Here is a 24,755-nt window from a genome sequence, read left to right as displayed (position 1 = left end):
ATTGACACGAAGAGCGCGCCATATCAACCTCATGCTTCCACAGTGGCTCGCTGAGACGAACGGTTTTGCCCTGCTCACGAAGAGGCTTAAGCCTCCACTTCCCTGTCAGGACGCGCAAGCAGACCTGTGTAATTAGTCTTGCCCTTGCCTTCCATCCAAACCACCCCGAGGTACACATTCACGGCGATTTCTACCCGGACAACGAAGTTAGTGAAACAACAATCGTCTGGTCGCGGAAGCTTTTGATGCGCATATGGCCTTGGTCGCTTTGTCACCGTCAGTTGGATAGAAGTGTATCGCTCGAGACGTTAAAAGCCATTCCAAAAGAGAGCGGAGCTCCAGTCACCGCTCGCGCTGGGCCATTTGTCTCGGATAAGCGTCCGGAGCAGCATCAGGAGAAGGCGAAGCTGCGAGCAAGGGACACTCGTAAACACGAAGAAGACTCGTAAGACTTCTTTACATACCTGCCCAGACGTTTCCTTTGAGGGGAAGAAGCCATCGGAAGAGACTTATCACGTCGCTGAACGAGAGTGTTTTCAGCACCTATTGACGAGGTTGTAAATATTTGTCACTCACGCTCCCTGCAGATACCTTACCTTCGGAATTAAACTCTCTATCGAGATGCCCAACTCACACGGACGCTCGTCCCTTCCAGCTCCAGAACCTCGAGAATGCTCTACAAGAAAGAAAAGCATATTAGAATGTTATAAAACGTAAAATCCTCAACTCACGGAAGTCCGTTGCTCACGGTGGCTAAGCTCTGGATCTCACATCGTTGAAAAGCCTCTTGCATGAGATGGAGACCCCTCTCGAGGTATCCCAAGCACCAGGAGAGCTTGAGAGTAAGTAAATATCGATTAAGTGCTTGGCCAGGACCAAAACATCTAAGCATCTCATCGACTTGTCCAGCCTATGGGAATCCACGTCCACTGCCAGAAAAAGAACACCTAGTTTACAAAAGGAAGCACCGTTTTGTTACCTTGCAAGGCCAAACCACATTGACACTCGGTTGGCATGCCTGGAAAGGTTGTTGCTTTCGCCGTTACTGAGCAATAGTCAGTCCCGAAATATGCAACAAGATCTATCACCTGTTTCACTGAGCTGCATCTGGTTGTTCAGCCTCTGTAACTTCGCCAGCTTTTCCGCGTGCAACAAGGGTGTCAAAACGGCTCATACCAGATCTAGATTACCATGAGAGCGAGGTTGTATGCTTTCCAAAGCGGCTGCAAAATCCGAGATTTGTGTAATGAAAACAAAGCCCTTTGATAAGTACCTTGCTGCAAAAACCGCACGCTGAAAGCCTCTCGCAAAAGTCAGCGAGCACGTCGAAACCACTGATGTAAGGCCGTGATGAAACCACAGAGCAAGCGTGCAAGAGGAACTTCGGCAATAGCGTCATTCGTAACATCTGTTCATGCAATCCATCCATCATAGAAACTTCGCCAAAGAAAAAAACATAGCTCACCATTTCCAATAAGCTTGAGCAAGTTTTCGAATGAGGCAGGACAGAGCTCATGCTGTTGCCGAGTGAGATCGTCGGCAAGAATCTGATGGAAAATGGAGAACGCTTTGATCTTCCGCCCAAATATCTGAACGCGCGCAGCGATGGGTCACGCATCAAATCGCCCTGCATATGACGCATCTCACCATGACGTAGACAATGCTCCGCGTGACGAGAACAGTTTCTCCAATAAACCCTAGAGTTTTGGCGGGAGTTTTAATTCTCAAAGGATCTTCCTTTAGCGTTCTAGAGCTCATGACGACACGCGCGAGGAAGCGAAGATTCTCGACGCTCTCCGTCTGGCGATCCGTGAATGCGACTTGAAGACCGACGTGAGAGTGGCGGGCGGATGGGTGCGCGATAAGGTCTGGTGTTTTCGATCAATCGTTCTAGCTCAATTCAATTTGCGCAGCTCCTTGGCGTCGAGAGCCACGATTTGGATATTGCGCTGGATGATATGACTGGGCAGCAGTTCTGTGATCGTGTGCTCCGGTGCTTGAGGAAGACCGATCCTTCATGTTCTTACAAAGTTATCAAAAGGTTTGTGTTGTCTAGAGCTTGCTATTTTTCTAACAACTGGAATTTACATGTTGTAGCAATCCAGAACGATCCAAGCATTTAGAAACGACCAAGCTGGAGATCCTGGGTGGAGAGCTTGATGTTGTTAATCTCCGATCCGAGACGTACTCCAACGATTCCAGGATCCCAACATCAATGGTACTATGGCCCTTTTGATTTTCACTCGACTTCCTCTTGTTCTTACGCTCTTTTCCTTCTTGCTAGAAATTTGGAACACCTTCCGAAGACGCTTACCGGAGAGATCTCACGATCAACAGCCTCTTCTACAACGTTGCCGCTGACAAGGTTGAGGACTTCACGGGTCGAGGTTTGTGTATATTTCATCTTTCGATTCTTTCCACAACTTTGTTGTCCAGGTGTAATGGACCTCAAGCTTGGAAAGATCAGGACTCCGTTGCCTCCGCTCGTAACTTTTTTAGATGATCCATTGCGTGTCCTGAGATCCATTCGGTTTGGTCTGTGACTACTTCTTCACCTTAGAATTCTATCTAGAAGCTAATTACCTTTCTTTTTCCTGATCAGCGGCGCGCTTTAATTTTGAGCTGGACGAGGAACTGGAGTGCATGGCATCTGCTGATTCTGTGAAGGCTGCATTCGAAACAAAGATCACCAGGGAGCGCATTTCTCAGGAGGTGGAATAACGATCTCTTGGTTTTTATTTTTCGTGTGCCTCTTAAATTCGTTTTTCAGATTCAAGCCATGCTCTTCGGAAAGAATCCTGCTCGGGCGATGTGCCTGCTGCACAAGCTTGGTTATTGGCCTCTGATTTTTACGAGGCCAGTGAGTGCGCAAAGGTAGTCAGTTCAGTAACTCATTTAAATCTTTGCTAGTGTGAAGGACTTTCAAGTCGTTTGCGAGACTCTAGAGTCTGTCAACATTGCTGATGTACTTACACTGAACACTTTGGTTTTGACTCTTTAACTTACTCAACGCAGGAAGGTGAAAGGCGTCTTGTTCTTGTTGCTGGGATTCTCTATCCATTCAAGAAAGAAAACGATACAGTTTTGGGTTCGATGGCCGAGAGAATAGGATTAAAAGCAATGCTTAAAAAGGTACACGTTCTATACATTTCCTTCCTCTCTTGAACTGTCTCGTGTACCAGGTGAACGCATTGTACAAAGCAATTGGAAATACCTTCGTGCAAGATTGGTATGAGTTGAACAAACGTACACTTTTTGGAGGATTACCTTGTCTTTTCAACGAAAGTTTTCGAGTAGAGGCCGGCCTAGCCTTCAGAGACAGGGACTTCAGCTTGTCAGCTGCTGCTTTATTTCTCTCCGTGCCAGCCCCTAGTGTCCAGAAGAAAGACGTGTTTAACGCTATTCTTAAAAGCATCAGCTTATCTGGTAAGAAGTAGTAGTTTTTTTCGTTTTCAACATTCAATACTTTTTTCAGGATTGTTAAATTTAAAACCTTTGCTCACGGGGAACGATCTCAAACTCGAATTTCACATTGTGAGTGGTCCGAGAGTGGGTGAGCTGGTAATACTTTGAACCTTCCATTCACAAGATATTATCTAATGGTTGTTTTACAGAAAGAAGCTATGTTTATATGGCAGCTACGAAATCCTAGTGGGACCAAAACAGAGTGTATCAGATATTTACGAGAATTATTCATCTAAGGAGTAAAACACACAACTTGGGAATGAATCGTGCTGTAATTATCAATAGAACGAAAGGTAAAAAGTTGTGATTTTAACTGTGGCTAAGTTAATATTTTTTTCAAGTATCTGTTGCTTATAGTTGTTTGCTATTAACGTTTTCTCTATTTTACGTAGTTCGCTCTATGGTACTATCTACATGAGATCAAGCTTATTGCCACTCTCGCAAGTCCCAGCGATTGCTTAGCAGCCTTTTGACGTGGTCGCCCAGAAGTTTCTTCCCTTTCTCGAGCTTCTCTCGCAGTGCTTGGACTGATTTTTGCAGAGCAGCCAAGTCGAGGAGCTCGTGTCTGGCGTCCCTGGGATTTAGAAGCGTTGTCATGCACTCGAGCTTGCCGTGGTACAGGATCATGTTTTGAAGCAAACACCGGGCTTTTTCTTGCTTTGGCCTGATACCGAGTCCCGTTTTCATTATTTCTATCGCGGAGCTCAAGTCGAGTAGAAAATCGTCCGCGGAGGCCTGCAGGAAAGAAAGAGTTCTCAAAAGAATCGAAAAGAAAAAGGATATAAAACTCATGCCTTGAGCGGGCACGCCGTGGTGAGGAAGTCTCGAACGTAAAAGCTGTCGTCTTTCAAACCGAGTGAGCTAAACACTGAGTTCGCTTCGCGGAGGTACTCGTTTTCCTTCTTCTTTCCTTTCATACTTGCTCGCAACTCAACCAGTGCCTCGTCTTTTTTCGACCAGTTCCCGGTCCGCTCACAGCTCGTGGCTTGCAAACCTTTCGAGCTGAAAACTCCGGGAGAAGGCTCGATGCCAACACGTCGCAGTACATTATCGTGACCACCGCTTCGACGCATCAAGACGAGGAAAGGATCACCTGTTATCGCCATGAGCTCCAACAGGTCTTTTTCCAGAACTTTGGACGTAGAAACCGTTTCCTGTAACTTCTGCTTGATCTCCCAAGGCAGCACGTCCAGAACGGGAGAACGTAAGCACTCCAAAAGTTTACCTCTGATACCCGCCAGCATGAGTGTGAGGAGCACTTTCACCAGCTCAAGAACGAGCTTGCTGCTCCTGCGCAGCCACTCCACGAAAAAGTCTGGCCTTCCTAGAAGCAACGAGATGCAAATCCTGCCGATGGCATTGAGGCAGGCGCAAGCAGAGGCCTCTCCAGGGGGCTTGATCAGCTCGAGAACTTTGGAGAGCACCTGTTCCTGCGGCCTTCCAGTCATAAACTTGAAAGCCAGGCTCTCCGGAAGGACCATCTGCTCCAGGCCCGTGAAGCAAGCCAAGCTCAGCACCGTGGCTCTCTCCAGCAGATAGAATTGCGGCCTGATGAAGTCTGTTGGAATGACGTCCTTAGTGATGATATCGCCGATAAATCCAACTGACGGCCTCACTACGGAATCCAGGAACTCGAAAGGAGTACACCGATGGTTGCTGCGCGAGTAGGACGTTGCCAAGCCAGCCATGTCTTCTGGAAGGTGTCGCTTCAACGTCTCGAGCTTTGGAGCGCTCAGAAACGGTAAGAGAACGCGCAGAGTTCCCCGCACCTCGCTGGAGTTGTCGAGAAAATCCAAGCTCTGCTCGCCTGCAACGCGGTCCAAGTGCGCAGTGAAGAAACGCTCGTGGCAAATGGATGATACGTCGAGAAAACTCTGCGCGTCCCCGAGAAACGCTACATTGTAGAGAAGCCTTCTGTATCCCTGGAGCTTTAGTTGGAGCTTCTCCTGATGGCTATCCAGGACAGTGGCAAGACTCTCGAGCAAGCCGAGGATAACGAGCGTTACTCTCGATTGTGTTGAAGAAATCTCGCTGCACTTGTGCAAACTCCGGATGCAGTCCAGCCCCGACTCTAGTAGCTGCTCTTCCAAAAACTTCTTCGCGAGTGATGCTACTCGCTCGGTCCTGTGTTGGCCCCTGCTGCCTCCACTGTAAAGCGGCCTGACTGTTTCGTTTTGGAGCCAGAAAGCTCCAACATACTCCACAATGCAGAGCTTGGGATTCATGTCTCGGCTGATTCCCAGGTAGTTCAAAGCCGCTGAAACCGCAGTTCCCCGTGGTAACATATCCTGAACTCCATCGAGAGACTGCACCACGGAGTGGATCCATTGAAACCAGGTGTTCCAAGCCGAGAGCACGAGTTGTAGCAAGTTCTCGACGTTGTCCTGGACGAGCGTCAAGCCAGAGCGCTCGGAATCGAGCTCAAACGAGTAGGCTGCTGCTTTCAAGGCCTCGGACGCCCCTCCCAATAGCTGCCGCAAGGCAATGACTTCGACGTTGGAGTTCTTCGCCACCTTCCAGTTTTCCAGGAGCTCTCTCACTGTGGCAGTGCCTGTGGTCGTCCGGAGCACTTTGAGCTCGTGCGAGAACACGGGGTTGTCAGCAGCTAGACGTGCCGCCTTGTCGAGAGTCTCACGGTCTTGGAAACTCTTCAGAGGCCAGCCACAGTTTTGTCCTCCCCACAAGGACTGGAGCCTGATGTGCTCGAGGATTTTCCGAGCCGCTTCGGAACGCTTGCCGGCATTTTCGAGTAGCTCCGATGCTCGGAGCACGTTTCCCTTCCTCGCAGCCACTTCTGCAGCTTTCTCGAAGTTGCCAAGGCTGCATGCAAGCTCGATAAGCTCGTCAAGGTACTCCCTTCTTTCCAAGAACGCAATCTTCCAGTCCGCATCCGAAGAGGCTTGCACCGCCTCCATCATCGAGTGAGCGTCTAGTTTGCGATGAAAGTACTCGGCAGCGTTCTTCCGAAACTTCTCCAACGTGTTGGCAGGCACGCTTGGTACTGTCCATTTGCGAATGAAGTCGAGGCCTTCTTTGTACAGTCTTCCCTTGGTACAAGCTTCAAGGCATTTCTCGTAATGGTTCCCCTCCGCATATACTTGTGAAGCTTCGCTGTGGAGATTTGCGGCCATGTAGCAGTCTCCCGAGAGTTCTAGCTTTGAGCATTGCTTGTACAAAAAACCTACACAACAAATCAGTATAAGTACGAGAGAGAGAGAGAAGATTTATTCATCACAGTACCTGCCCTTTGGAAGTCTTTCATCAATCTGAAACACTTTGCTACAGCGTCCTTCTTTTCCAGGGACTCGTACAGTGCGGCCGCACGTTGTAGGTCCCTTTTTGCAGCACTCTCGTCGACTCTAAGGAATTTTTCTCCCCTCTCTTGAAATTCCGCAGCTTCAGATAGTTTTGCTCGGTATCTATCGCCTGCTCGTTTGAAGGAAAGCTTTGCCATGTCAAACCGGCGAGCATTAAACATCTACACAGACCAGCCAATACATGTTGTTTAAAGAGTGAATCCACTACACAGATATTTACCTCAACACCACGTTGGTGCCACTGCTCGGGGGAGCTTATCTGGTGAATCGAGGATATCAGTGACGCATCCAACGCACCTCTCTTGACAACGTTCAGATTCTTCCAGTAATCAAGCATTGGCCGCTGATATTCCAGGTTCTCGTCGATGATCCACAGCCTCCGTTTAGTTCTCGTGATGGCAACATATAGCTCCTTGAGTTCATTGCACAAAATCCTGGGAAGCTGAGGTAAACAATTAGCTGGACGGCTTCTACCAAAAACAGAAGAAAGTGCTTTCCACGCTTCAGGGCTTGCCGAGTCAGTGAAGAAGTTAAAGATCAATACATCCTGTGTAAGAGTAGCTTAGAGCATGTTAGAAGAAAATAAAGCCTACCTCAAACTCTAATCCTTTACTGTCCTCCACCGTAAGGACGAGGCATCTTGTGCCGAGTTCCTTTAGCAGCTGCTGCTTCTGGGACTTGTTCCGGACTAGTACGGCTTGATCCGAGCCAAACTCGTAACCGGAGCTGGATCCATGACTCTGAAACAAAAAGTTGATAGATGTGCTATCGTCCGGGAGATTCAAAACAACTGGAACTTCGCCGAGCACAGAACTACTTTCCGGCTCGAGCCTGTCGACCCTGAGAGGGAAGAACCGAAGTATCAGCTCCATAACACTATTTGCAACCTGGACAATGGCGCCCGTTGTCCTGAAATTGTCTATCAGCTGCACGATATCCGGACACCTCGCCTCGGCTTCCAGAAACTCTGTATAGAAAACCCGACGTACATCTTCAAACCGGAATTCCACACCTCTAGTGATGGTCTGAGCCGTATCTCCAGCAAAAATGAAGCCTTCCCGATAATTCGTGCATACGAACTTGAGCAGGCATACCTGAGCCAGCGTAAAATCTTGCACCTCGTCAATATAGACAAGATCAAGCTTGTCTCCCTTGAACCCGTCCACCCTGAGCTGCCGGTACAAATGCCAAACATAGTCTGCCATGTCATAGTCGTCGTTTTCTTTCTTGAGTTTCTCGTAGTGGAGATAGAGGTCGTAGATCGTGTCCCGTTGCCCCTCATCGAACACCGAAATACGCTGTGATGCCAAGTTGACGAAAGCCTCGCGAGAAAGCCTTCCGTCCGGACAGTGAAGGGACTCAGCGCTTCCCTTGATGTGAGACACGATAGCCGCGTAGACATCTGATGCATCGTACGTCTTCCTCAAAGAGGCCTTCATACGCGGCCAGTAAACCAACACAAAGACGTCGAAGTCCACTTCCCGGTCTTCAAGTGTTCTGCTTCGGAAAGGCCTCGACACAGTTCCATTAACCATATCCAAAAGCTTTCTGAGGGTCAAGACGAGAGGAAAGGCCTCAGGTTGGATGTTGATGAAACTGTCTGGAATGCCGCCTTGAAACTCTTCGTCAAGCATGACATCTTCGTTGCAGGTGACCCCAAGAACAGCAGTATAAGCATCACTTCGTAGTAAAGACCTGAAGTGTAAGAAAAACTGGTGACGCTGATGAGTAACAGGAGTTCGTCGCATACCTTTTAAACTTTTCGAGGTAGTTCTTGACCGCGAAACACAGCCTCTGGCTAACGGTAATGAACGCTTGACGCAAGCACGTCCCCTCGGCGCTATCAAAACTCCCGTTATCACCAAAACCACACCTTGATATGCGATGGAGCTGCTCCATGCGCATCATCTTAACACTGATAACCGTGGTTTTGCCTGTGCCCGACCTTCCGATAACAAAAGCCGACGAAGAAGACAATATCAGCTCGGTCTGTGGACGACTTAGAGGGAACGGCAGCTCGACTTCTGTACCGCCACTGTCTGTCAGAACGTAGTTCGCAATTCCAGATGACTCTGAATAGAACTTCAGTTGAGATAGATTCTCTGAAACTTTGGGACCAGGCTGACTAATTGGAGGCGCTGCATTGCCGTCGTCGATGACTTTCTGGACAACATCTCCACTCCATACTTCCGGAACAGCGATTCTACCGCAAACGGACGTCTTTGTCGTCATAGTTCGACAGCGTTCCACGTAATCCAATGAGTAAGTCGAGCTGACAGTATTCAATCGTTGGACAATTCGCTGTAGTCCTTGAACGCCCACCACATCACATAGCTCGATGACCTGAGACCTTCTATTGCTCGTCAAAACCACTCTCCAGACTAGAAGCAAACCGTTCATGCGAAACACGTGAATATCCTCTGAGAGTGTCAGCGGCATCGCAGAGTTCAACTCAGGCCAGTGACCTCTAGCAAGTCCCAGGACAAATCTCGTGCAGCCATTTCTGAAGGACGCCGATTGACGAGCGTAACTGGTCTTGAACTCCTTGCTGAAGAAGACCTGCAAAGAGAAAAACATGCTCAGGTAGGCAAGAAAACCGATGAGGACACTCACCTTCCAGATACAGTTTTCGAGAAGAGAACTGTTAATCAGGATATCATAAAACTGGTCCACTTTGCCTCCAACACGCTTCTCCAGCTCTGGAACGTCGGCCGAGTCCACAAAGCAATCTCTGCTTTTTGCATTCTGAACTAAATCCCTCCAAATGGTCTCGTTCTTAGCCAAGGTATGCTCGTTACCAACAATGCAAAGACAGTATCTGCATGGGAAAAAGTAAGTAGAGGCTCAAACATTATGGCAACCACCTGGCTCGAGTTATTGAAACATTCAGACGTCGATGATCTTTCAGAAAGCCCAAATCTCCGGAAGGGTTCGATCTGACAGTCGACAAAATAACTACGTCCATTTCACGACCTTGAAATCCGTCGACAGTATTGGCCTCGACCTTGAAAGAAAACGAAGCATGTCGTATGCGACTGCTTAGTGCAGTAACTTGTGCCTTGTAAAAGGAGATAACTCCCACCTCAAGGTTGCTGCAGTTTAGTTTCTCTGGAAAATCACATCTTAGAATTTTCAGCCAGCTTCTTTGTGTACCTTTTTGGAGTTTCTCCAATAGAAACATGATGACTTCAATTTCCGTGGGATTTTCCAAGCTCCCCTCTTTGGCAGTGCATTCCGAACTGTTCGCATGGATAAATATATATGGGCCGTATAAGAGCGAGCGGAACGCTGCGCCGTAAGAACTCACTGTTACATTCGGGCCATCTTGGATTTTTCGCTTGTAGAATTCATAGTTTGAGAACTGGCAAATAGATGGGTGCATGCGGTACTGAACATTAAGCATAATATTCGGGTGGTCCAGCGCATGGAGCCTCTGGAACAAGCTCCTTCCATAACCGGACATTTTAGACTTCTGTAAACACATACAGGCATCGAATCAGTACGAAGTTTGCACGGTTAAAAGTACCTCGCTAAGAACAGTGGGTGGTAACTGCCGGTGGTCTCCAACAAGGACGAGTTGCTTTAGACAAGAAAGGCCCATAATGATAGCTGTTTCCGCTTCGATAGCTTGAGAAGCCTCGTCAAGAACAGCTACGTCAAAAGGCACCGCCGAATTTTGCACCAACGGCATAGCAGCGCAAGACAGCGTGCAAAACACCATGGTCGAATGCCTGACGAGCTGCCTTCTGATGAAGCTCGTCATGCGGTCAGCACTCACTTGAAGGCTCTGAAGGAGGACAGCTAGTTTGTCAAGGTTGTTCTTGATGCTCCTGTTGACACCAAAGCAAGCAATAGCATCAATAAGATCGCTTATCTTGGTGAGGAGGCTTTTCACTTCGACGATTTCAGCCGACTGAACGAGTGTGGTCGGCAGGTCCGAAAGAGCCTGCACCATCTGCTGTTCAAGACTGGCGAACTTTCTTCGTACGACGTCCGAGAAGTTTTGAGAGGCCTCCATATTCAGAAAGTCGACCATGGAAGACGCTTCTGATTTCCAGCGGCTTAAGGTCGACGATATCCTGTTCAAGCGATATGGAAGAAACACTTCCGACAGCGGCTTGTCTCTAACACCAGTCAGCCTTGTCTCATTTCCCATGAGCAGAATATTATTGGAGCCGGAGTCGTTTGTCTTCAGAAACCGAGTGACTAGTTCCTGAACGGCCATGTTTGTAGGAGCGCAAACCAATACACGCCTTCCAGAGCTCCGTAGCGCAGAAAGAAGTGCGGCTAGCACCGACGTTTTCCCTGTACCCGGAGGTCCCTGTATCAGCCTCACGTACGGCTTTTGATTTTTCTCAAGCGCCAAGACGGTGCTGGACACGGCCCTTGATTGAGAATCGTTCAGATGCGAGCATCTTGTTCCAGAAAGAAATCCTTTGTCAGCATCATCCACCCAAAGTGCCTATAAACGAAAACATGAAGTTAGCGAAAAATACGTAACTTCAGTGACAGAAAAATTCTCTAGGTACCTGTTGCAGCACCTCGTCGAAAATCGGGAACCGATTTTCATCGGCAAACAGCGGCCGCTGCAACGCATTCCAAATCCTCGAAGCTGATACCAGCGACTCCAAGCCAATGACGTACCAGCTTCTCTCCGGATCAGTCAGAGCGTTCTCCATCTGGGATGTGGAGTACATCTCGGCCTCCCAAAAGCCCGTTGGAACATCAAAGCCGGTCAGTAGAACCAGCGCGTGCATCTTTCCCGAAGCTTGCACGTCCTTCGCGGAGGAAGTTGGGCTTGTCGCGAGTAGGACAACATCCATTGGCTTGAAAGAGGAGTTGTCTTTACCGTCCACCTTGAGCCAGACCCGTCGAAGCGCTTCGTCTGTGTCTTCCATCTCCACTCGTACCATAGCCCAGCCATCTTTTTTAATCCGTGAGAGGCCGCGGCTTAATCCTTCTCGCACTTCCTCGAGTAGCGGCAACCTGAAGCTCGCGAGATACTGCCTCAAAGAGGTAAACTCGAGAGGAATTTTTCCCACCTGGAACACCATCTTCCTTGTCAAGCAAAGTGCAAGCTCAAAGAAAGAAGAGAAAAAAAAAAAACAACTCACCTGAATGAGCGAGCCATTCTCGACGTTGTCCAGCGACCACTTGAGCACGCATGATGAAAGCGTCTCAAACCTCGACGATTCATCGGCGGCAGAAGTGGATGCTTCGATCGATTTCCCAGTCGAAGATTGCACCTGCATTTTGCACCACCCGAACGAGAATCCGCAGGAAGGAAGAACTACAAACACGAAGAAGAAATCGTATGGAGTGTATAGATCACGAAATCAAGAACTTACATCCGCGAGCAGAGCGCTCGAAATCGTTAAATGCTCCACATTTAAGCGGCGTGAAAGCACGAGGCCCTGGAATTTCCAATCACATCAAAGATCACATCCAGCGATAGCGCAATCTCTTGCATTGCGCTCCTGGCCACTTACAAGCATCTCGCCTCCTCCGCCTCTTCGTGCGCCTTTGCCCGCCTCCTCCATTGCACAAAGCCCTAAACCCATGCAATAAACTCTTTAATGTTCATAGTAAAAATAATTCAATTTTGGTTTGCGTAAGCAAACCTATTTAGAGTATGTTTAAATATTTTAGAAATTTCTAAACATATTTATAATTTATAGATTTTCTTAAACTTCTTAATATATTCTAGCTTATTCTACTATGCATTAAGATTAATTTTGTATACAAATTTTTATAATTATAAATTTCCATTTGATCAATTGGATTGAATAACACAAAACCAAACAATGTATAACATATTATTTTCTCTTTTTATACAGTCTTGAAGGAACTCTCTAGTGGTGCTTCCAAACTGACTTGAGGTTGACATTGGGGCCGAGGGGCCTTGGGTGGGAGTGAGTATGGACTTGGGTGGTGCCAGAGGGGCCACCCAAGGAAGTGCTCAAAAGCAGCTCCCACTCCTGAAAGGGAAACCGACTGTAGTGCTCCCGGGTCATGTGGAGTGGTGCCCCAGTTGAGTACCTCATGGCTCATTAGTCTTTGCCCTTCGTAGGGGCTTGGGCCTTCCCTTCGGGATAGAAGTGGGGAGGGGGGGGGGGGGGGTAGAGATACCCATACCAGGCCGTTATGCCACTCCATCTCAGACTCCATTTCGGGTCCATCTCGGGTCCATCTCAGACTCCATCTCGGATCCATCTCGGACTCCATCTCGGACTCCATTTCGGGTCCATCTCGGACTCCATTTCGGATCCATCTCAGAAAAAAGAAATGTTTGGTTTACTAAAAAGGCAAACATAATTTACCAAGGAAAAAAGTTTGGTGCAGGGCTCCATCTCCATGATATCCCGCTTCTCCATCTCCATCTCCATGATCTGCTTCTCAAGCCAAAATAACGTGTCCATACTGAAAGGAGCCCTCAACCCCACACTTATAAATGCAATATTTCTCAAGCGATGTTGAACCATAGCCTAATCGCACCTTCTTAGTTCTTTTTAGGTGCTTCTGAAGTCTATAAATTGCTGTGCAATCTTTTGTGTGTGTGTGTCTCGGATTGTTCCTCAAAGTCCATTGCCCACTTCTAGTTGAGCCCTCTTCCCCTTCTTTATCTATCCACTTCTAATGGCAGCCACCGTCACTCTTGTTGGCAATGGTTACGTGTACCCAAACGACAGTTTCGGTTCTATTTCTAATGATGGCCTTGAAGGATGGACCGATGCCACTGGATCAACCCGTGTCTTCTTTTTTCCACAGAAAACTGGATGGATCTCTGTTTCAATCCAGGCAAGATCAGTTGACAACACTAACACCTTGCGCTTAAGCCTCGATGGTAGTCCCAATGCTGCACACGACGTAGTTTTGCCCAAGTCAAAACTTATACAGTGGGAACTTATACCAGAGTATCACTATCTGGAAATACGTGCAGTCACCCAAAACTCAACCTACCTTCCTGAGGTGCAAGCGCTGATCATCTCTGGTTCTTCAAGAGATGTCCATCTGAGGCAGACCAACAATGTGAAGGTTGGAGATGTCATAGAAAGGAGCGTTGGTCCTGATCCTGACGTGGACTTCCCAATATTGGATGCTCTCTAAAACGTACATGCCAGCACTGTAAAATAATTGCTCAAAAGCTTTTTGTTTGGACTGTACCTTTACAAATAACATGGCTAGCGGAGCCTCGGTTTTAAAAAGTCCTTAATGTAATTATATTAATGCAATAAGCTAAATGATGCTTTATTTCGTTAAAGTGGAACTTATTCAGTAAAGTGGGACATTAATTAGCATGTGTCCACATGCCATTTCCTAGTACTTAATTAATATTTATTAATATTTCTATCAGTTTTTTAATTTATTTTTTATATTTCACAATATTATAACACAAAATCATATGAAAAGTTTTTAATTTATAAATTATAAAGCTAAAACTTCAATTTTTTATTGATAAAGCATAATGCGCGTAGGCTTCGCATCGTATGCTTATTGGTCTCTGGCCATTTGTCGCACTTACTTCCACATCGGTGATGGCAAGCTCCAAGGTACCACAGCCGAGATCAAAGCTGGAAACAAGCTTGGTTACGTTTTTTTTCCTAAGGCATCTATAGTCATTTTAATTCAGCTGGAATGAGCGAAGTACCAGCTCGATGGAAAGACAACAATCATCTCCAAGACCAGCTATCTTTTTCAATCCGTGTGGCAACGTGAAGCTCACGAGGTAAAGAGGTAAACTAGAGAGGGATTTTTTTCCACCTAGAATCGTTGTCAAGCGAAGTGCAAGCTCAAAAAAAGAAGAGAAAAATAGAACTCCATGAAAGAGCGAACCATTCTCAACGAGCACTTGAGCACGCGATGTAAGCGCCAAACCTTGATGTGTCATCGTTGGCAAAGTGGATGCTTAGATCGTGCATGTAATACAATAAACTGTTGTTATTTTCTTTTTATTTAACTGCGGTGGTGTTTTAGTTTTTAGAGAGCATCCAATTTTTTCAAGTCCACATCAGGACTAGGACCACCGCTCCTTTGTATGATATCTCCAGCCTTCACATTGTTCGTCTGCTTAAATCCACCACTATACATATACATCCAAACGCCTTCTGCCCCAGCGCCATAATCATATCGCTGATGCTTCTCTTCACTGGCGGTCGTGGTGAATCCGGCCTTGGTCAGCTGCACCCATCCATCCTTACCATAAGCCCACTGGTTGCCAAAGTGAGCCTTGAAGTAGTCGTTTCCATTGCTTGAAAAGTTCTCCACAAAGGAATAAAGCCCTGTCAACAAGAGAGCTCCAGTCTTTGGTTTGTTCCATCGAGCTATCAGCTTCCAGCCCGACTCCGGCATATGGAAGTAACCTGAAAATATGGTGTTGTCGCTACCAGAAGCTTCAGCCTTGACAAGGCATCTGTAAACGGTGTCAGTTTTCCACATGTATTTGAAGTAGCTCTGTGCACCCGACCCTTCGTTACCAAATTCTCCTGAAATCACATCACTTCCTTTTTTCACCAGCTTCACTTTGTAGTCTTCGGGGATCTCCTCTGGTTTCTGAGTATCATAGTTGCTCCATATTGAAAATAATACTCTCCTTTCAGTCGGTGAGTTCACCTATAGATGATAAGAATATTAGGAAGTGGATAATGCAATTACACTGGAACTTACCTGAATACCAAAGTAGCCATCTCCAAAACCATTCGTCATGTAGTAGGAGTAAAGGGGATCTTCGCCTTGCTTGACATAGATTTCAGTGTAGAACCAAGTGATACCCCCCTCGATACCCTCTGTTTTGTACGAAAGATGCGTTGAGGGTGCACCGCGGAAGGAGCTCTTGTTATACTTGAGGCCTTCGGCAGCAGAACCAGAGATGACCAGTGCTTGCACATCAGGAAGGTAGATTGAGTTTTTGGTGACTGCACGTATCTCCAGATAGTGATACCTTGAGCTCGAAATGGTGTATGTTCCTACTGTATAAGTTTGGAAATTAGAGGACTTGGGCAGGACTACGTCGTGTGCAGCACTGGCACTACCATCGAGACTTAAACGCAAAGTGTTAGTATTGTCAACAGATCTTGCCTTGATTGAAACAGAAATCGACCCAGTTTTCTGTGGCCAGAAGTAGACACGGGTAGATCCAGTGACATCTGTCCATGCTCCAAGCCCGGCTTCAGAAATAGAACCGAAACTATTGGACCCCTCTCTTGGGTACACATAAGCATTGCCAACAATTGTGACGGTGGCTGCCATCCTAGAACAGATAAGAAGGGAAAGAATGCTCAAGAAAGAGTGCGCAGCTATGGATAGTAGAGGTGGGCTTTAAAGTTATAGACTTCTATACTGTTCACTTTGCGGACTTGGTGGGAGGTCACATCATCAACAACAAACACGTTGTAAGCGAATTGATGTGGATTTGGAATGCGTTGCAGCCGGAATGCTATCCCGAAATGTAATTATGCTAAGGCGAATGCTCCAACCCTTTAATGTAATTATCCTAAGGCGATAAGCTGGTTTGCCCGAGTGGTCTAAGGGGGGTGTCACAGCCAGCAAATTATACTTTTGGAAACTTTATGAACACTAGATTAGAAACAGTACTAAACATGTAAAATGTCGCATACGAAGGAACGCAGCAATTTTGTTACATTTTCTCCGATACTCTGGAATTCCTTGGCGAGCAGTTCAAAAGAAACTGATTCCATCCCACAAGATTCACACACCACAAACAGGGACTCCATCGTTGCCGTGTGCTTAATGCTACTGGCAGCAATTGCTAGTCAAAGTGATGCTTCCTTCCACACCGGCGATGGCGAGCTCCACAGTACCAGAACCGAGCCCAAAGCTGGAGACAAGCAGGCAAGTTTATGATGATCCCACTCGTAAGGAAGAGAACAACTTGTTTGCCTTTCGTTTTCCTTCGACAGAAATATATCGCATACACCGGAGGGAAGAGAGAGGATGTGGATTCTGCCACAGTTGTTTCGTCACTCGCTAGCATGCTTGCACGAATCCTGGGAAGCGATGGGATTCACCTACAAGATGGCGCTCACTGAATTCTCAGCATGGCTTACGGAAGACCAGGCCGAGATTCTTTCAAGTAATAAATCAAGTTTACCTCGATGAGTGAAGATCTCGTTAATTTGGAGAGTGAAAGCAGGTACACCGGGTGTTGTCAAGGTCTTTCCAAATAGAATGCTGCAACTCCAGACGACGCACTCGTGGGATTTCATTGGAATGCCGAACGTAACAATTCCTTCCAAGAATGAATCCAAAAACTCGCTACCAGCAGCTGATGTTATCGTTGGAGTTGTAGACACAGGTATAAAATCAGCTCAAGTCGGCCATGAGATCTCTCCAAGAACTTACTCGTGAGTGATATGACAAGGATATAGCCTGAATCCAAGAGCTTTTCCGATGCTGGGATGAGCGAGGTACCAGCTCGATGGAAAGGAACCTGTAACAACAAAGGCGTCACCAATGCATCAGAGCTCATTCACTGCAACAAGTAAATTTCGAGCTCACCTTTTAGAGAAGATCTATAACTTGTCCAGCAGGAAGTTGATTGGAGCTCGCAACTACATGATCTATTGCAACTTCATAAACGCGAGGGACGAAGTTGGGCACGGGACACACACAACTTCCACCATCGCCGGAACTCTAGTTCCTCAAGTGAGTGAGTTTGGACTGGGGGCCGGAACAGCGAGAGGAGGAGTTTGCAGAGTTGCAGCGTACAGAGTTTGTTTCTTGTTCGGTTGTCCCAGCGACGGCATCCTTGCCTGCCATCGATGACGGCGTAGATATCTTATCGGTGTCTCTCGGAGGATTCCCTTGAGCTTATGACGAGGACCCCATTGCTATCGGTTCGTTCCACGCCATAGAAAGGAAAATCTTGGTATCATTCCCGGGAGGAAACGCCGGCCTTGCTGCATCGTCTGTGTACCTTGGATTCTCACGGTCGCTGCGACCACTATAGACAGACAGTTTTCAGTAGACATCAAACTCGACTGGTCAGAGCGGCTAATAACGCCAAGGTCCCAGGTTCGAAGCCTGCAGAGGCCAATTTTTCAATCCGGTTTGACACTCTTCAATGACACTTCCCTTGGATCTTTTCAAAGCGTTTCATCTCCTCGTACGTGCCAGTCACCAAGGATGGTTGGAAGGAGAATCTAACATCCTAAGAGAAACCAAATTACAACTCAATTAGACATATCTCAAGCAACTGTGAGGAGCTCAGGCTCTCAGAGAGCCCTCAGCAGCAGAGCTGGATCGTCTCTTGGAGATGTCTCGGTCGCTGCCGCTTAAATGCTTATAAGAAAGAAGCCTTGGTTTTTAGAACTTCTCTTGAGAGAACGAAGTAAAAAGCTATGGTTTTCGGGCCATCATTTCTACTTTACTTTCATTCTGCGGAAAAATATCTCACCACTCGTATACAACAGTTGACGACGTGCGTACTTTTCCCTGAGACTGAGAAAAAAATAAGATTGGTCAGTTGCGACAAATCACACAAGAGAATGGTAGCTTTCACCTCTAGTATTGGAAGCTTTTGAAGGCGGTGTGCGTGCTTCTCCCTGCCATCTCGTCCCTAGTGTATAAGTCAACAAATAATACGTAACTAAAGACCAGAGGGATTACAACACCTTAATTCCTACGTTAGTGTTAAGCGACACTCCATCCATTGGAAACTCCATCGTCCGTTTTGTCATCCTGCCGGACAAAAGCGCTTTAAAAAGAGTTCGAAGATTCACAGATTCACTCACCACAGACATGGACTCCTCCCACGGAGCCATCCTCGTCGCGTGCTTGCTACTGGCAGCGGTTGCAAACCAAAGTGATGCTTATTTCCACACCGGCGATGGCGGGATCCAAGGTGCCAGAAGCGAGCTGAGAGCTGGAAACAAGCAGGCAAGTTTAAGATGACTCGTAAGAAAGTAGAAACTTATTACCTTTCGTTTTTTTCTTTAATCTTTCCAGAAATATGTTGTATACACCGGAGGGAAGAGAGAGGATGTGGATTCTGCAACAGTTGTTTCATCGCTCGCGAGCATGCTTGCAGGAATCGTCGGAAGCGACGATGAAGCCACAGCTTCTATGGGATTCACCTACAAGAAGGCGTTCACAGGATTCTCAGCATGGCTTACGGAAGACCAGGCGGAAACTCTTTCAGGTGATGAATCAAATTTACCTCGAGTGAAGCTCTCATTGGTTTGACGTGTTGCAAAAACAGCTACTCCGGGCGTTGTCAAGGTCTTCCCAAACAGAATGCTGCAACTCCAGACAACGCACTCGTGGGATTTCATTGGAACGCCGAACGTAACAGTTCCTTCCAAGAATGAATCCAAAACGCTGCCCGCAGCAGCTGATGTTATCGTTGGAGTTCTAGACACAGGTAATCAATCAGCTTAAGTCGGCCATGATATCTTTTCAAACGCTTACTTGTGAGCTATAAATCAACAGGTGTCTGGCCCGAATCCAAGAGCTTTTCCGATGCTGGGATGAGCGAAGTACCAGCGCGATGGAAAGGAACCTGTGACAACAAAGGCGTCACCAATGCATCAGTGATCATCAACTGCAACAAGTAAAAAAAAACGTTCAAGCTCACCTTTTTCAAAAAAAGATCTATAACGTGTTCATCAGGAAGTTGATTGGAGCTCGCAACTACTTGACCGATGGCGAGTTCAAAAACGCGAGGGACGACGCCGGGCACGGAACACACACAACTTCCACCATCGGCGGAGCTCTCGTTCCTCAAGTGAGTGAGTTTGGACTGGGAGCCGGAACAGCGAGAGGAGGATTTCCAGGTGCCAGAGTCGCAATGTACAGAGTTTGTTCCGAAGCAGGTTGTGCCACCGACGCCATCCTTGCTGCATTCGACGATGCCATCGATGACGGCGTAGATATCTTATCGTTGTCTCTCGGAGGATTTCCTTTAGCTTATGACGAGGACCCCATTGCAATCGGTTCGTTCCACGCCATAGAAAGGAAAATCTTGGTATCATGCGCGGGAGGAAACTCCGGGCCGGCTGCATCCTCTGTGTCCAATGGTGCACCTTGGATTCTCACGGTCGCTGCGAGCACTATAGACAGACATTTTTCAGTAGACATCGAACTCGGCAACGGTAAAACTCTACAGGTAAGAAAGAACTCTCTTTTGTCTTAAGCAAGATCAAACCTTTTTGTCTTTCACAGGGCACAGCTCTCAACTTCGAGAACATCACATCCGCTTCTTTGATCTTGGGTAAAGATGCAAGCTTAAGTTCTGCAAATTCCACACAAGCAAGGTTACGTAGTGTCTTCTTTCTTGAAAGTAAACTGACATTTTACCTCCACAGTCTTTGTCTTGTGACGGTTCTGGATCCGGCAAAAGTAAAAGGAAAGATTATTGTGTGCGAATTTGATCCTTTGGTGATCCCGACAATCATACTCTTAAAAAGCCTCAACAACTGGGGAGCTGCTGGAGTGATCCTCGGGAATGATGTGATCGCGGATATAGTACGATACTTCCCTCTGCCAGGAGCTTTCATCAAGAAAGCAGCGTTGAAAGATCTGCTTGCCTACACGAGTTCAAGGTGCTTGTTTAGTACGATCCTTATGAACCATGAGAAACTAACGTTGCAAAAACGCCTTGCAGCAACTCGACAGCAGCCACGATTTTTCCAACCAAAACAGTACTCGATGTTGAACCTGCACCCACAGTCGCTGGCTTTTCATCAAGAGGACCTCACATAGAAAACCTGGACATTCTCAAGGTATGTATACGTACCTCACACCTCGGTTTCTTTTGGTCACAGTTTTTGCTTTTGGCAGCCCGATATCACCGCACCGGGTGTAAATATTTTAGCAGCATGGTCCGCTGCAGTACCAGTCTTTCTCGAAGATTTAGACGCCACTAAGCCCGTGTTCTCCGACTTTAACATCATTTCTGGAACGTCCATGGCATGCCCTCACGCTACTGGAGCTGCGGCATATGTCAAGTCGATCCATCCTGACTGGAGTCCAGCGGCAATCAAGTCAGCACTAATGACCACAGGTAAATCAAAGGGAAAAAAAAACACAAGAGAGAAAAAAAATTCATACCTCAGTGCGTGATCGTCTTCCAGCAAAAAAAAAAATTCCATACCTCAAGGCTGTTCTAAACTGTGTGATCTTCTTCTTCTTCCAGCGAAATCCGTTGACAACGAAAAGAAGCCTTTGAAAGACTTTGATGGAAGCGACGCAACTCCATTCGCGTTTGGAGCCGGCCAGATAAGTCCTCTCGACGCGGCAAATCCAGGACTCGTCTATGACACCAGCGTGGAGGAGTATCTCCTCCATCTCTGCGCGAGTGGATACAACGCCACGCAAATCGCTGTGATCTCTGGTCGCACCGTAAGGTGTCCCGAATCGCCTGGAGCACCAAAGTTAAACTATCCGTCAGTGACAATCCCGGAGCTCAAGAACCAGACCAGCGTGGTAAGAACAGTGACCAATGTAGGAGCTCCAAAATCCGTGTACCGAGCAATCGGATCCCCGCCCCTCGGAATCGAGCTGATCGTATCGCCTGGAACGCTGGCGTTCAATGCCACCGGACAGAAGATCGCCTACACCCTGACGTTCGTACCTCTTCAAAATCTTTCCAAGAAATGGGCATTTGGAGAGCTCATCTGGACGAGCAATTCCATCTCCGTGAGAAGCCCTCTTGCTGTGAAGGGCTGAATAACCCTAAACCCCTCTAAATTTGACGGCTGAGATTGCCCGATCTCGACGGCTGAGGTTTAAAGTGACGTTTTGCTCTGAATCGTCCAGATTTCAAGGCATTTCGAATATGCTGTTATACAAAATCTTTAAAATCGCGCGAAGGAAGTTAAAGAGAAGCGTTTTAGGCCGCAGCGACTGTTTGAGCTTTGGAGGTGATTTGCGTTTGGACATGCTGTGGCACGATCTCGAATTTGGAGAGCTGCATCGAGTAGCTTGCTCGTCCCTTTGTCATTCCTCGGAGATTACTCACGTACTGGAACATCTCCGCCAGTGGAACAAACGCATCCACAACCTGGAACCATAGCAAACCGAGCTTAGATTCACTCTCACCAGAGAAAAACGCTATGAAGCGAAAGATTCGTGAGAAGAACCAGCCTTACCTTCAAGCCACCGGGCTTCTCTCCCAAGCTGTTGATCTGGCCTCTCCTCGAGTTTAAGTCTCCGATCACGTCTCCCATGTGCTCCTCCGGTGTCACCACTTCCACCTTCATCACTGGTTCCAGAAGCTTGGGCCCTGCTTTGGGAATCCCCTCCCTGAAAGCTCCCCGAGCTGCGAGCTGGAACGCCAGGATGCTGGAGTCGACGTCGTGGTAAGAACCATCGACCAAGGTTGCTCGAAAGTCCACCACCGGGTAGCCTGCCAGGATCCCGTTGCTGATACTGTCCTCGAGGCCTTTCACCACCCCCGGAACGTATTCCTTGGGAACGGTTCCACCTTTGATCTCGCTCTTGAATTCGTATCCGCTGCCAGGCTCCAGTGGCTCGAACTTAATCACAACCTCTGCGAACTGGCCTTGTCCTCCTGACTGTTTCTTGTGTACGTACTTCACCTCAGTTGGCTTGGAGATACTCTCGCGATAGTTCACTTGTGGAGCTCCCACGTTAGCTTCCACCTGAATCAGAAAAGACTTTAGAACCACAATCTTGTAGCGAATTCTCGAAGCAAACCTTGAACTCCCGTTTCAGCCTGTCAACGATGATTTCCAGATGGAGCTCTCCCATGCCTTCGATGACTGTTTGGTTTGTTTCGTCGTCTCTGGAGAAATGGAACGACGGATCCTCTTGCGCAAGCTTGATAAGGCCAGTTGACATCTTGTCGACATCAGCCTTCGTCTTTGGTTCTATTGCCACCTTGATGACGGGATCAGGGAAGTCCATTCTTTCCAGGATCACTGGCTTCTCTGGATCACACAGCGTCTCCCCTGTGATCGTGTCCTTCAAACCAGCGAGAGCTACGATGTCTCCAGTCACTGCAACCTTGACATCTTCCCGTGAGTTTGCGTGCATCTGGAGCAGACGCCCGATCCTCTCCTTCTTGTTCTTGTTCGCATTGAGGGCGTAAGATCCGGCCGTGAGAACGCCGGAGTAGACCCGCATGAACGTCAGTGCTCCAACAAAAGGATCTGTCATCACCTTGAAGGCCAGCCCCGAGAATGGTTCTTTGTCACATGGTTTTCGCTCGAGAACGACCTCCGGATCGTCCATGTCAGTCCCTTTGATCGAAGGCAACTCCACTGGAGAAGGAAGAAACTCTATCACCGCATCCAGCAGAGGCTGCACACCTTTGTTCTTGAATGCCGATCCGCAAAGAACTGGGACAAAGCTGTTTGAGATCGTTCCCTGCCGTATAAGTCTCTTGATGGTTGCTTCATCCGGCTCCACTCCTTCCAAGTACTGCTCCATAACTTCATCGTCTTGTTCCACCACCAGCTCGACAAGCTGTGCCCTGTAATCTTTCGCGTCCTTTGCCAAGTTGTCGGGAATCTCCTCGTAGCTAAACTTCGCACCTAGCTGTTCTCCGCTCCACAAAATAGCCTTCATGGTAATCAAATCGACCACCCCTTTGAATGTATCCTCCGCTCCTATCGGAAGCTGTAGTACCAGCGGTTTGGCTCCTAAGTTGCTGACGATCATGTCCCTCGTCCGGAAAAAATTGGCTCCCATCCTATCCATCTTATTTACAAAGCAGATCCTCGGCACCCCGTATTTGTCAGCCTGCCTCCACACGGTCTCTGACTGTGGCTCCACACCGGCAACGCTGTCGAAGAGGCAAATAGCCCCGTCCAAAACTCTGAGAGCTCGTTCCACCTCAAGAGTAAAGTCGACGTGCCCCGGAGTGTCAATGATGTTGATCCGATGGTTCTTCCACACGGCGGTTGTGGCAGCGGAAGTTATAGTAATGCCTCGTTCTCTTTCCTGTTCCATCCAGTCCATGGTCGCATTTCCTTCGTGAACTTCGCCGATCTTGTAGTTCTTGCCGGTGTAGTAAAGAATGCGCTCGGTTGTTGTAGTCTTGCCAGCGTCGATGTGAGCCATGATTCCAATGTTTCGGTAGTCCTCGAGTGGAAACTCTCGTGTATCTGTGTGAGAAAATAAATTCGAATGTAAGCAACCAGAGAAAGTATGAATTGTATGAAAAGAAATATTTTCTTGATAGAAGCAAGCACACAAAAAAAAAAAAACTATGGAACGTTCTTTCCGTGCTATAGCTACGTAGATTTGCAAGAACACAAAGAAAATTCTTCGTGATAGAGGATATGACTATGATGCTCGCGTAAAATCTATAAACCAAGATGCCAATGAATTGCAACTCATAGCACGACCGACCATATCCAAAGGAACCAAGAAAAATCTCGATGACAAAAATCCATAGCTGGCTATGTAGAATCACAAAAGACTTACCGGAAGCCGCCATACACACAATCCCACGCCTCGCAGCATTGCAAGCCCGCGCATTCTTGGCCGCGCCATTCTGCCCTGAAAATCTGAGCCCTGGAAAGCCCCGGAGGCCCACAAACGGCGCTCTCGATCTGGCGCCGCAGCATAATCTCGCTTGCGAGTTCCCGGCGACCGAAGAAATCGATGAGCAAGAGGGGAACTTCGCTGCTGGAAGAGTAGCGGCCGCTTCCGCCATTGCCATTACCGCCTCGCTTATTCCCACACTGGCCCAATACGCTGGGAATGGATATAAAGGTGTGGTTTTAAACCATATAGTGCGAGAAAATATAAATCGATTTATTGTGGTACATTGTGGATCTTCGCGGGTGGGCTGACGGTCGTCCACGTGGACGCTTGGAAGCCGATAAGAGAAGAGTGAGAGCGCTCAAGATTTGAGACGAGGACGCTCCCGGACGCCAGACTTGGAGTAAAATTGCGTTAATTACACGCGTCGCTTGTCGAGCCACGTGTTGACACGCGTCGAGCCAATAGACTTACAAGAAACCATACATTAGGGCAAGATGTTTC

The 24,755-nt window shown here is 47.6% G+C and overlaps 5 protein-coding genes across 5 annotated transcripts; 2 read left to right on the top strand and 3 right to left on the bottom strand.

The window, feature by feature from the left end:
- Positions 1-1,648: 1,648 nt before the first annotated feature.
- On the top strand, positions 1,649-3,437 carry LOC9642951 (CCA tRNA nucleotidyltransferase, mitochondrial). The gene is made up of 10 exons (XM_024676619.1): positions 1,649-1,653; positions 1,752-1,866; positions 1,914-2,041; positions 2,098-2,218; positions 2,285-2,387; positions 2,437-2,535; positions 2,603-2,712; positions 2,771-2,860; positions 3,016-3,081; positions 3,183-3,437. The coding sequence occupies exons 1-10, from the start codon at positions 1,649-1,651 to the stop codon at positions 3,435-3,437; spliced, it is 1,092 nt and encodes a 363-aa protein (XP_024532387.1).
- Positions 3,438-3,891: 454 nt separating this feature from the next.
- LOC9642950 lies at positions 3,892-12,306 on the bottom strand. The gene is made up of 14 exons (XM_002971384.2): positions 12,272-12,306; positions 12,131-12,196; positions 11,897-12,072; positions 11,312-11,824; positions 10,309-11,244; positions 9,936-10,254; positions 9,647-9,890; positions 9,396-9,600; positions 8,533-9,341; positions 7,376-8,477; positions 7,003-7,329; positions 6,706-6,943; positions 4,296-6,646; positions 3,892-4,200 (listed from the first exon to the last, which is right to left on the bottom strand). Exons 3-14 carry the CDS (start codon positions 12,032-12,034, stop codon positions 3,892-3,894), a joined length of 7,491 nt encoding a protein of 2,496 aa, XP_002971430.2. The 5' UTR covers positions 12,035-12,072; positions 12,131-12,196; positions 12,272-12,306.
- Positions 12,307-14,696: 2,390 nt separating this feature from the next.
- On the bottom strand, positions 14,697-16,080 carry LOC9642949. The gene is made up of 2 exons (XM_002971383.2): positions 15,447-16,080; positions 14,697-15,392 (listed from the first exon to the last, which is right to left on the bottom strand). Exons 1-2 carry the CDS (start codon positions 16,026-16,028, stop codon positions 14,760-14,762), a joined length of 1,215 nt encoding a protein of 404 aa, XP_002971429.1. The 5' UTR covers positions 16,029-16,080; the 3' UTR covers positions 14,697-14,759.
- A 2,903-nt stretch (positions 16,081-18,983) lies between these two features.
- LOC9642948 (subtilisin-like protease SBT5.3) lies at positions 18,984-21,467 on the top strand (the record flags this gene model as incomplete). Its single annotated transcript, XM_024676617.1, has 6 exons — positions 18,984-19,161; positions 19,230-19,350; positions 19,410-19,931; positions 20,105-20,341; positions 20,522-20,802; positions 20,935-21,467. Coding segments are annotated over 6 exons (1,872 nt in total), but the record flags the coding sequence as incomplete, so codon positions are not given.
- Positions 21,468-21,525: 58 nt separating this feature from the next.
- LOC9640164 (elongation factor G, chloroplastic) lies at positions 21,526-24,460 on the bottom strand. Its single transcript, XM_002971381.2, has 4 exons — positions 24,192-24,460; positions 22,458-23,869; positions 21,890-22,402; positions 21,526-21,801 (listed from the first exon to the last, which is right to left on the bottom strand). The coding sequence occupies exons 1-4, from the start codon at positions 24,427-24,429 to the stop codon at positions 21,631-21,633; spliced, it is 2,334 nt and encodes a 777-aa protein (XP_002971427.2). The 5' UTR covers positions 24,430-24,460; the 3' UTR covers positions 21,526-21,630.
- Between the last annotated feature and the right edge of the window lie 295 nt (positions 24,461-24,755).

The sequence above is a fragment of the Selaginella moellendorffii genome, unplaced genomic scaffold (genome assembly GCF_000143415.4).
Source record: "Selaginella moellendorffii unplaced genomic scaffold, v1.0 SELMOscaffold_17, whole genome shotgun sequence".
Lineage (NCBI taxonomy): Eukaryota > Viridiplantae > Streptophyta > Lycopodiopsida > Selaginellales > Selaginellaceae > Selaginella > Selaginella moellendorffii.
Note: the sequence above shows the minus strand (reverse complement) of the source record. Positions and strands in the feature narration are given on the sequence as shown.